Source organism: Hylobates moloch, unplaced genomic scaffold, assembly GCF_009828535.3.
Source record: "Hylobates moloch isolate HMO894 unplaced genomic scaffold, HMol_V3 SCAFFOLD_16, whole genome shotgun sequence".
Taxonomy (NCBI): domain Eukaryota; kingdom Metazoa; phylum Chordata; class Mammalia; order Primates; family Hylobatidae; genus Hylobates; species Hylobates moloch.
Genome location: NW_026652291.1, coordinates 13,419,352 through 13,431,231, shown reverse-complemented (window position 1 = coordinate 13,431,231; position 11,880 = coordinate 13,419,352). Strand labels below are relative to the sequence as shown.

Genomic DNA, 11,880 nt, shown 5'->3' with positions numbered 1-11,880 from the left:
TTAAGGGTTTTCTTATAAAAGGGAGTAGGGAAATATCAGAGGCATTTGAACCAGAGCAACTCCATCTTGAATAGGGGCTGGGTAAAATGAGGCCGAGACCTACTGGGCTGCATTCCCAGATGGTTAAGGCATTCTAAGTCACAGGATGAGATAGAAGGTCTGCGTAAGATACAGGTCATAAAAACCTTGCTGATAAAACAGGTTGCAGTAAAGAAGCCGGCTGAAAAAGCCAAAATTGCGATGAAAGTGACCTGTGGTCCTCCTCACTGCTACACTCCCATTAGCACCATGACAGCTGACAAATGCCATGGCAATGCCAGGAAGTTACCCTAAATGGTCTAAAAAGGGGAGGCATGAATAATCCACCCCTTGTTTAGCATATCATCAAGAAATAACCAGCCAGGTGAGGTGGTTCATCCCAGCACTTTGGGAGGCCAAGGCGGGTGGGTCACGAGGTCAAGAGATCGAGACCTTCCTGGCCAACGTGGTGAAACCCCGTCTCTACTAAAAATACAAAAGTTAGCTGGCCGTGGTGGTGCATGCCTGTAGTCCCAGCTACTCAGGAGGCTGAGGCAGGAGAATTGCTTGAACCCGGGAGGCGGAGGTTGCAGTGAGCTGAGATCATGCCACTGCACTCCAGCCAGGTGACACAGCGAGACTGCTTTAAAAAAAAAAAAAAAAAAAAAGCGGGGGATGCGGGGGCGGCAACCAGCAGCCCTCAGCGCTACTCTGCCTATGGGGTAGCCATTCTTTTATTCCTCTACTTTCTTAAGGAACTAGCTCTCAATTTATGGACTTGCCCTGAATTCATTCTTGCACAAGATCCAAGAACCCTCTCTTGGGGTCTGGATCGGCCCCCTGTCCTGTAATGTTACTATGTTTCAAAATTTGTGCCCAATCCTAATTAAAGCTAAAATGAATAGACAACCCTCATAAAATTTGAGGACAATATATTCCTCAATCAGTCTAGGTGGATTACAATCATTACATTTGGATTCTGGTGTCCAGAGTTGGATAAAATGAGGAAAAGCAGCACTTGAAAATTGCTACTAATGTGCTTTGTTTGGCCCTCAGCGTTAAAAATCAACTGAGCAAACATTTATGATTTTTTTAAGGCAGTATTCTGTCTCTATTTTTTTTAATAGAGATGGGGTCTCTTTATGTTGCCCAGGCTGGTCTCAAACTCCTGGGGTCAAGTGATCCTTCTACCTCGGCCTCTCAAAGTGCTAGGATTAAAGGTGTGAGCCACTGGCGCCGGGCCAGTTGAGCAAACATTTAAAAAATATATTTCAAATAAAAATTTGGAATTCTTAGCTTCTCTTGGAAAAGACTGAGGATCCTGTAATAATGGACCTTTTGGCAGGCAGTAAGCTGGAATAGAGTATCAACGGACTGTGCTGGCCTGCGTTATTCATATTCATCACTGCAGCTGGTTAAGAACAATCCATACACCAGTGCTTCTCAAGCTTCACTCTATACTTTAGTGTCCTGGGGATCTTGTAAAAAGTGCAAATTCTGATTCAGTAGGTCCGAGTGTGGCCTGAAACTCTGCATTTCTGAAAAACTCACAGGTGATACAGATGCTGCTGGTCCTCCATCCATACTTTTTTCCTGCTTTGTCGCCCAGGCTAGAATTCAGTGGCAAGATCATAGCTCACTGCAGCCTCGAACTCCTGGGCTCAAGCAATCCTCCTGCTTCTGCCTCCTGGGTAGCTGGAATTGCAGATGCAAGCCACCAAGCCCAGCTCTAATCATACTTTGAATAGCTATGAATTAACAATAAATACAAATTCAAAAGGAAATAGAAAAGCAAACATTATCTTTATTTAATAATCTTTGATATTTAAAATACAACTCATTGAACATCCACACTAACAACAGAATCCTCAGCGTTCAACAGTGCTTTGGAAGCCCGGCTTTTCTAATGACCAGACAGGAAGGCCTGTGTGTGTAATAACAGCAAATGAACTTACGAGGGAGCACACACAGAAGGGCTGCAGGGGCTAGGTCCTGAGCAAGCGGCACTGCCACAGTGCACTTGTATCATGGCCAAACAACAATGCTTTTTGTTTCAGATATTTTCTGTACTTGAATTTCAAATATTTATACAGAACAGTAATTTTTAAAAAGTTATTTCTAATAGCCCAGTGTTGTAAAAATTAATCACATTTAAATTGTATGTTTTCCTCTTTCAAAAAAAAAAGCATTAAAAAAATTCCGAAAACATTCCTTGAACTATGCAAGAGACAAGTGAGAGCTCCATAAAGGCATCAGGAATATCCATTTATATTTCACTAATGTTTCTCATTGCTTTGTCCATGAATCCACAGGCTTAAAATGTTTTTTGATATGCTATTAAACATGCCAATTATGACAAATTTAGAAGTTACGTTATTAGCACTAATTCTTAAAATGCCAGACCACTTGGAAAAAGTAAAAATAGCAAAGATTTTCTTCAAATTAAAAAACGAAAATCAAAATTCTAGAATTTACCAACGATGTCAATAATCTTCATTCATGAAAGCAAATTTGAACAAAAATACTTTTATTATGTTTAAGACTTTAAAAAAATACAAAGCCAGCTCATTTTTTAAAGCAAAAAGATGCTGGTTATAAAGGGACCAGGAATAAAAGAAAGTTTTTATTTTGAATATGAAAAATAAAAAGTTATTTACATTGCTGACATGATTAGTTGATCCAATCTGGTATTTCTTAATTAGGGTCACATATATCATATATCCATACTTGTTAAGGACTCGATACAACAAACAATTCACTTTGAAAACAGTGGCCCGAGGCCAGGCATGGTGGCCTGCACCTGTAATCCCAGCACTTTGGGAGGCCAAGGCAGGCAGATCACCTGAGGTCAGGAGTTTGAGACCAGCCTGACTAACATCGTAAAAACCCGTCTCTACTAAAAAAACAAATATTCGCCGGGTGTAGTGGCAGGTATCTGTAATCCCAGGTACTTGGGAGGCTGAGGCAGGAGAAATGCTTGAACCCAGGAGGTGGAGGTTGCAGTGAGCCAAGATCGTGCCATTGCACTCCAGCCTGGGCAGCAGAGCTAGACTCTGTCTCAAAAAAAAAAAAAAAAGAAAGAAAAAGAAAATAGCGGCCCAAGGCCTCTTCGTTTCCGGATTTAAAAAAAAAAAAAAAAAAAAACCTTTAAGACGGAGTTCACTCGTGTTGTCCAGGCTAGGGTGCAATGGCATGATCTCAGCTCACTGCAACCTCCACCTCCTGGGTTTAAACGATTCTCCTGCCTCAGCCTCCCAAGTAGCTGGGATTACAGGTGCCCGCCACCACACCTGGCTAATTTTTGTATTTTTAGTAGAGATGGGGTTTCACCATGTTGGCCAGGCTCGTCTTGAACTCCTGACCTCAGGTGATCCACCTGCCTCAGCCTCCCAAAGTGTTGGGATTACAGGCGTGAGCCACCGCGCCCGGCTGGGATAAAGTTTTTAATAGGAAGTCATATATATATATATGTGTGTTTTTTTTTTTTTCCAGAGACAGAGTCTCACTCTGTTGCGCAAGCTGGAATGCAGTGGTGAGCCCTCGGCACTCTGCAACCTCTGCCTCCTAGGTTCATGCGATTCTTAGCCTCCTGAGTAGCTGGGATTACAAGTGTGTGCCACCACGCCCGGCTAATTTTTGTATTTTTAGTAGAGACAAGGTTTCACCATGTTGCCCAGACTGGTCTTGAACTCCTGGCCTGAATTGATTCGCCCGCCTCAGCCTCCCGAACTGCTGGGATTACAGGCGTGAGCCACTGCGCCCAGCCGGGAGGTCATCAATATTAATTATGGAATCCTCCTAAGAATTTAAAACATCAAGATTTATTTTTCTACTTAAGATTTTAAAATTATCATATTTTGATTATGCACTGAATCTATTTTTTATCTGTACAGGTCCAATGGGCTGGTTTTAAGAATTTAGTAGCTCTTGGCACTAGCATGATTTTTTTTTTTTTTTTTTTTTTGAGACAGAGTCTCACTCTGTTGCCCAGGCCTAGAGTGCAGTGGCACCATCTCGGCTCACTGCAACCTCTGCCGCCAGGGTTCAAGCGATTCTCCTGCCTCGTAGCTGGGATTACAGGCACCTGCCACCGAGACCGGCTAATTTTTGTAGTTTTTAGTACAGACGGGGGTCTCACCATCTTGGCCAAGCTGGTCTTGAACTCCTGACCTCGTGATCCACCCGCTTTGGCCTCCCAAAATGCTGGGATTACAGGCGTGAGCTACCACGCCCAGCCGGCACTAGCACGATTTCAAAAATAGTATCAAAAATTCAGACATTCAAAATGTGATTTAGGCTCTGACTGAAATAAAATTTATTTTATTCAACTTAATATTAAATGAAACAATAGAGACTACTGGTAGTTTTGTCTGCAATGATACTCAACTGGTTTTGAGTTTTCTTCCTCATTTACTTTGGCATCATGAATAAAGCCTTAAGAAAAATCAAGTTTTAAGGACGAAAAAAAAAAGCACCACCTTAAATAAAATATTCTGTGAATTGTAAATTATTTGGCCAAGATCTTAGTATAGAGTTTACCTGCAGCAGCCTTTTCAAACAGTTTATATTACTGAAATATGTATATGATTAACGTAAAAAACATAGATTGATGGTTTTAGATCAGAGATTAACTATTCTGAATTTTAAAAACATAAATTACTCATTAAATCCATGACATCTGAAAATATGAAAGTGGTATTTCCAAGGCTTACTTAAACTTCTACTAGCATCACCACTGTACATACTTGATCCCAGTAATACAAATTATACATTAGAAAAATGATACCAATAGTTTAAATATTAAACATTAAGATGTTCCCAATTAGTAAAACAAAATGGAAATCTTTAATACACTTCTTAGCAGGACAGTTCTTGTGAATTTAGTTGTTCCTGACTTTCTTGCAGGTGGTTTACAGTAAATGGCAGTAACTGATGTATGAACTACAGCTTTGCATAACTTTTAACTTTTTTGATACTATGGTTACTTGCACTGGCATCTTTTCATACTGGCCAATCAATTAAGAAATGGAATCTAAACATTCAATTAAATTTAAGCCAACCCCACCAAGATGGCAGTTCACTAGTGATTCTGGATCTGCCTGCTAAATGTAACAATTTCACAACAAACTACACAAACACATTCAAACGCATCCAGTGTGTGCTCAGCTCCGCTTTAAAAACTCTCTAGCTGGCCAGGCGCAGTGGCTCATGCCTGTAATCCCAGCACTTTGGGAGGCCAAGGCAGGCGCATCACCTGAGGTCAGGAGTTCAAGACCAGCCTGGCCAAACATGATGAAACCGTGTCTCTACCAAAAATACAAAAATCTGCCAGGTGTGGTGGTGGGCGCCTGTAATCCCAGCTACTCTGGAGGCTGAGGCAAGAGAATTGCTTGAACCCAGGAGGTGGAAGTTGTAGTGAGTTGAGATCATGCCACTGCCCTCCAGCCTGGGAGACATAGCAAGACTCCGTCTCAAAAAAAACAAAAACAAAAACAAAAACAACAAAAAAAAACTCTCTAGCAACTAAAAGTCAAACATGCCATATTTTCTTAAGTGCTTTAACTAGGGTATATATGAACTTTATAATCTAAAGTTAAAACTTTAAAATGCATATTGGTTTTCTCATTTTTATATTAGGTAGCTCATCAATTCAAGTGTATGAAAAGTTTACTTTAACTTTTCAATGGAAAAAGGTAATGAACAAATATCCATGGAAAATATGACTAACACACTGGTAATAATTAACATAAATGTTCAGTCTTAAAATATTTAGCTTTTTAAATCTTGAGGAAGTAGTAGTAAATTCCAACATCCCTTGCAGTTTTAAAGTTTTATAATTCTTCTGAAACATTTTTAACTATTAAAAGAAAACTTTAGATTTTAAAATAAAGCTATCCCTTTGTGTAAGGGAAACTTCAGAAAACTGATTGGCACAAAATGACTTAAAAAATCTGTTATATCCAAGAAAAAACTATTTTATAATCATAAATAAAAGATATTTTTTCTCTTTTCAGTTAGTTAGCAATAAATCCTAGATCAAAAAACTTTCCCTGATAAAATGTGTGCGCCACACACCAGGAGGGCAATATACCATATTTTAATTTTCGAAGTTGTCAGCTGAAATTTCTTGGATTTTAGCTTATGAACAATTCAACATTCAAAAGAGCTTCAAAAGGGGAGATGGAGAATGAGGGATAGGGAACACAGAAACTAAAACATCAATTTCAGAGACATGGTTTTCACCAAAATGATACTACCTTATTGACCCAGCAAGAAACTCTCTGTACATCTCAATTAAAGAGAATATTTATCAAAACTATGGACTTTCTTATTTACAGACCCACTAAGTACTGTGACTTCTATTGTTCTTAAGCTATCTAAACAGGATGCAAGTGTCAAATCACAGTATAAATTTAAACATATTTTCATTAGTAAATTATTTTCATGTTCCAGATCACCATCTTTGATAAGCTATACCTACTAAAAGATGTGAAGCAGACACCTATATTCCATGACTCAACTGTAAAGAGAACAGAAAGCTCCAGTCATAGGAGAAAAAATAAAATAAAACTGCTATTAAAATTGAAGGCCAAATTTCATGTATCATACATTCATGGTGGGTACATACGTTTAGTCTTCTAACAGAAGGAGACTTGCCTGCTTACTATGCTTCTCCTAGTTTTCCCAATTGGAGAAAAAAGGAAAAAATAAGGCGCGGGAAGAAGGGGTTGCAACAAAGCTGTAAGGTTTTGATATAAGTGAAAAGACATTCATAAAGCATCTGGGAAAGCACATGCTCACACATTTTAAAAAATGCACATTTATTCTCAAGTACTTGTGCAGGGCTGATTTCAGAGTTTAGGAATGCACCAGTCATGAAATAATGATCCCATCGTAGGGCTTAAATGCTAAACCTCAGAAAAGATTGCCATCTTTCAAAAGAATTGTGGGAAAATAATGAAAACCAGGTAGCAGAAAAGTTGTGATCAGAGAAAACAACACAAGAAAACACTGGAGCACACGGTATACAGTTGAAGGGAGAACCGTTCATCCTTCTAGAACCATTACTATTATCAACACAGACTAGAGATACTTTCCTGAAAGGTTAATTTGGTTAATAAGAAATGAAAGCCACTATTACATGATGTGAGCCAAATTACCTACAAGAGAGAAAAGGAAAACAAACCATATGGAAAAAGCCTGAGGCAAGAGCTAATTAGCTGGTCTGCAAAAAGATCCAAGAAAAATGCCCTAACTTTAGATATGTTAGATATTGCACACTTAAAAAAGAAAAAGAAACATTTAGAAAACTATTTTAAATGTCTTTAATTGCTGAACGCCTCTTTGGCTAATATTTGGAAGATCATTATTTAGTCCTACAACTGACGCATTGTTCCACTTTCCCATCATTTTGTTTGCAAACCACTAAAAGTCTTATTTCCTCATCTCTTTGACACAGTACCAAAGTGGACCCTATGCTGTAATGTTGGAAAGTATGAATATCTAAATTATTTTGTAAACGTATTATTTTTTCCTTCTGTTTTCAAATCATTTCTGACAGTTTCTAAAGACATGGTCACAGCTGCCTGAAGCATGTCTTCTTCACTCATAGCATCACCTGTTGGGAAACAAAACCACATTTGTTTAAAATTTCCAGAAAATTCTCAAAGTCATCAAAAGGTAAACTCTCAGAAAATGTTTTTCTATTTGAGCACGAGTTTCTTTTTTTGATTTAATACATATAAACCAAAATTTACTTTTATGGTTCTATATATTTTGACAAATACACCGTTAAGATATACAACCATTCCATTGCCCCAGAAAATTCCCTCATGCTGCCCCTTTGTGGTCAATCCCCAATTCCTAATCCCAGATAGCCACCAGTATACTCTCTGTCCGACAGTTTTATCTTTCCCTGCATGTCATATAAAAGGCATCAGTAGATATGTAGCCTTTGGAATATGGCTTCTTTCACGTAGCATAATGCATTTGAGATTTGTTGTGTATATCAACGATTCATGTATTTACAAAAACCCAACTTTCTATTTTGAAAGAACTGTCAATTCAAAGGAAGTTGCAAAGATATTTCAGAGAGGTTTCGTGTACTCTTTTGCCCAATTTCACCCAATAGTTACATCTTATGTAACTAAAGATCAAACTAAAACCTAGATATTGACATTGGCACAATGTTATATGTAGTTCTACATGGCATTTTATCACACATGTATATTCATGTAACCACCACCACTACAATCAAGACATAGAAGTGTTATAATACCACAAAGATCTCCCTCCTATCGATTTATATTCCCACCCACCTCTCTTTCACCCACTTTCTCTAACTAGTGGCAACCATTAATATGTTCTCTATCTCTATACAGCTGTCATTTTTAGAATGTTGAACAAATGGAATCATACAGCGTAAGACCCTTTGAGGCTTTTTTGCACTCAGCATAATGCCCCTGAGATCCAGCCACGGTGCTGCCTGTGCCAACAGTTGGTTTCTTTTTAATCCTGACAGTAGAGCATTACATGCTATGGATGTACTACAGCTTGTTTCACTGTAGGACATTTTGGTTGTTTCCAGTTTTTGATTATGACAAGTAAAGCTGCTATAAACATTCATGGACATGTTTTTGTGAGAATACAAATTTCTATTTTTGGCTGGGAACAGTGGCTCAAGCCTGTAATACTAGCACTTAGGGAGGCCGAGGCAGGCAGATGGCTTGAGCCCAGGAGTTCAAGACCAGCCTGGGCAATTGCGTCAGTGGAACAATGCGTCAGTTGTAGGACTAAATAATGATCTTCCAGGCTGGGCACAGTGGCTCACGCCTGTAATCCCAGCACTTTGGGAAGCTGAGGCGGGCGGATCACAAGGTCAGGAGATGCAGACCATCCTGACTAACACAGTGAAACCCCATCTCTACTAAAAATACAAAAAATTAGCCGGGCGTGGTGGCACACGCCTGTAGTCCCAGCTACTCGGGAGGCTGAGGCAGGAGAATGGCGTGAACCCGGGAGGCAGAGGTTGCAGTGAGCCAAGATTGCGCCACTGCACTCCAGCCTGGGTGACAGAGCGAGACTCTGCCTAAAAAAGAAAAATAATAATGATGATGATCTTCCAAATACTAGCCAAAGAGGCATTCAGCAATTAAAGACTTTTAAAATAGTTTTCTAAATGTTTGTTTTTCTTTTTTGACTGTGCAGCATTGCCCAGGCTGGTCTTGAACTCCTGGGCTGAAGCAATCTGCCTGTGTCGGCCTCCCTAAGTGCTAGTATTACAGCACTTAGAGTGTGATACTAAAAAAAAAAATAGTAATAAAATTTCTGTTTTTCTGGGATAAATGCCCAGGAGTATAGATGCTATGTCATATGGTCAGGGTATGTTCAATTTTTAAACAAATAGTGAAATTATTTTCCAAAGTACCTGCATCAGTACAAAAGAAATATAGAGGGGTTACCTCCCTTTATATCCTTTGACCCTCCTTCATTTGTAACATAATTGCCTTAAGTATTTCCAGTATATATACTGAAAACCAAACCAGTGCTATAATTCTTGCTTCAACCATCATACAATTTAGAAAATTCAAAAGGAGGGGGAAGTCTATTGTGTTTACCCATATTTTACTCTTTTTATTGTTCTTTCTTCCTTCCTGATGTTCCAAAATTACTTCTTTTATCATTTCTTTTCTGTTTAGAGAAATTCTTCTAGCCATTCTTTTAGGGTAGGTCAGCTGAAGACAAATTGTTAATTTTCCCTTCATTCCTGAAGGATATTTCACTGGATATGTAATTCTGGGTTTAGAGTTTTTTTCTTGGTTTTTTTTTTTTTTTTGAGACAAGGTCTCGCTCTGTCACCCAGGCTGGAGTACAGTGGCATGAACTTGGCTCACTGCAACCTCCACCTCCTGGGTTCAAGCAATTCTCTTGCCTCAGCCTCCAGAGGAGCTGGGACTATAGGCGCCCACCACCAAACCCAGATATATATATATATATATATATATTTTTTTTTTTTTTTTGAGATGGAGTCTCGCTCAACTGCCCAGGCTGGAGTGTAGTGGCACGACCTTGACTCACTGCAACCTTTGCCTCCCAGGTTCAAGCGATTCCCCTGCCTCAGCCTCCCAAGTAGCTAGATTACAGGTGCGTGCCACCACACCCAGCTAATTTTTATATTTTTAGTAGAGACAGGGTTTCCCCATGTTGACCAGGCTGGTCTCGAACTCCTGACTTCAGGTGATCTGCCTGCCTCGCCTCCAAAAGTGCTGGGATTGCAGGTGTGAGCCACCATGCCCAGCCTAGAGCTTTTTTCTTTCAGCACTAGAAAAAATGTTGTATGTACCCCTTCCTTCTGGCCTTTATGATCTCTGATAGGTAATCTGCTGTCATTCAAATTGCTGTAGGTAAGGTCATTTCTTGCTAATTTCAAGATCTTCATTTTTTGTCTGCAGTGTTCAGAAATCTGACTATAATGGGTCTCTGTGTGAATTTCTTTGAGTTTATCATATTTGAGCTTCATTCAGCTTTTTCAATCTGTAGGTTTCTGACTTTTGCCAAATTTGGGAAATTTTCAGCCATGACTTCTTCCTCCAATTTTTTTTAGCCCCACCCTCTTTCTCATCTCCTTCTGGGACTCCATGACACGAATTTAGATGGAGTCTTGCTCTGTTGCCCAGGCTGGAGTACACTAGTGCCATCTTGGATCACTGCAACCTCCGTCTCCCAGGTTCCAGTTGATTCTCCTGCCTCAGCCTCCCCAGTAGCTTGGATTACAGGCGTGCGCCACCATGCCCGGCTAATTTTTGTATTTTTACTAGAGATAGGGTTTCACCATGTTGGCCAGGCTGGTCTTGAACTCCTGACCTTAAGTGTTCGGCCCACCTCGGCCTCCCAAAGTGCTGGGATTACAGGTGTGAGCCACCATGCCCAGCTTAGTGATTTTCAATTAAATCTTGAAAATTTGGGGTATTATGTTATGAGAATGTGAATCTTATTTATCTTCCAATTTAGCAAGTCTCCTCTGACACAGCACTGGCAGCAGGGAAAAGGGAGTGCCACCTCGCTACAACCAGAGGGGAGTGAAAGTCCAGGTTTCTTCAAGGCCTGTGATGACACGGAGTGGTGGTCATGGGGATTATTGCTGAACGCCCATGGGAGTCCTAGCCCCCTAGTCCTCCACTGACATCTCTCTGACTGGGAGGGAGAGGAGTGCCTTGTTACTGATCTCCACGTGGCCTCCACAGACATTGTGGAGGTGTCCTTGTTACTGCTGGGTGTCAGCAACAGTCTGGATTCTCTACTAGGCCTCTTCTCCAATATCACCCACATAGGAGCCAGAGAGATGCCTATGTATTATTGGGTGAAAGTTCAGGCTCCCTGTGACCGCTGACACCGTGGGAAAGGAGTGTTATCACCTCCTGGAGGGAATGAAAACCCCAGCTCCCCAGTCAGCCTTCTCTGACACCACCTTGGCTGGGAAAGGGGAGACGTGTACCTTATGACTTCCAGGTTGGGGTACATATCTTGGCTCCCACTTGGCCTTTGCTGACAGGGGTGAATGGGGCCAGTTTATTCTGTTCTGTTTGACTGGAGTCTAAGTGCTTATTATCTAAAAGTTTTTGTCTTGCTAGGCTGCCTCTTTTGACTAGAGAGAGCAGGCTTTTCATGGGGTTTTCTCTTGGTCTGAGCCCATAGCTTCTCCAGCACCAAGTCCAGGAAAAAAGAGGCAAAAAGAAAATCCAGGCCACTCCCCACCACGCTGCTCCTCTGGTTCCAAGGTCCCTAGCCAGTCTGTCTTCTCTCTGACTTTGAGATTCAGCTTCATGTTTTTTTTCCTTTTTGAGACAGAGTTTTGCTCTTGTT

The 11,880-nt window shown here is 40.4% G+C and overlaps 1 protein-coding gene across 2 annotated transcripts in view; it reads right to left on the bottom strand.

Moving 5' to 3' along the window:
• Nucleotides 1–1,802: 1,802 nt before the first annotated feature.
• Nucleotides 1,803–11,880, bottom strand: part of ATXN3 (ataxin 3) — a 51,863-nt gene continuing 41,785 nt past the window's right edge. For both annotated transcript variants that reach the window (XM_032179844.2, XM_032179845.2), the window contains one exon: nt 1,803–7,636. In XM_032179844.2, coding sequence (XP_032035735.1) covers nt 7,527–7,636 — 110 coding nt within the window. In that variant the 3' untranslated portion in view covers nt 1,803–7,526. The remainder of the gene's footprint in view (nt 7,637–11,880) is intronic.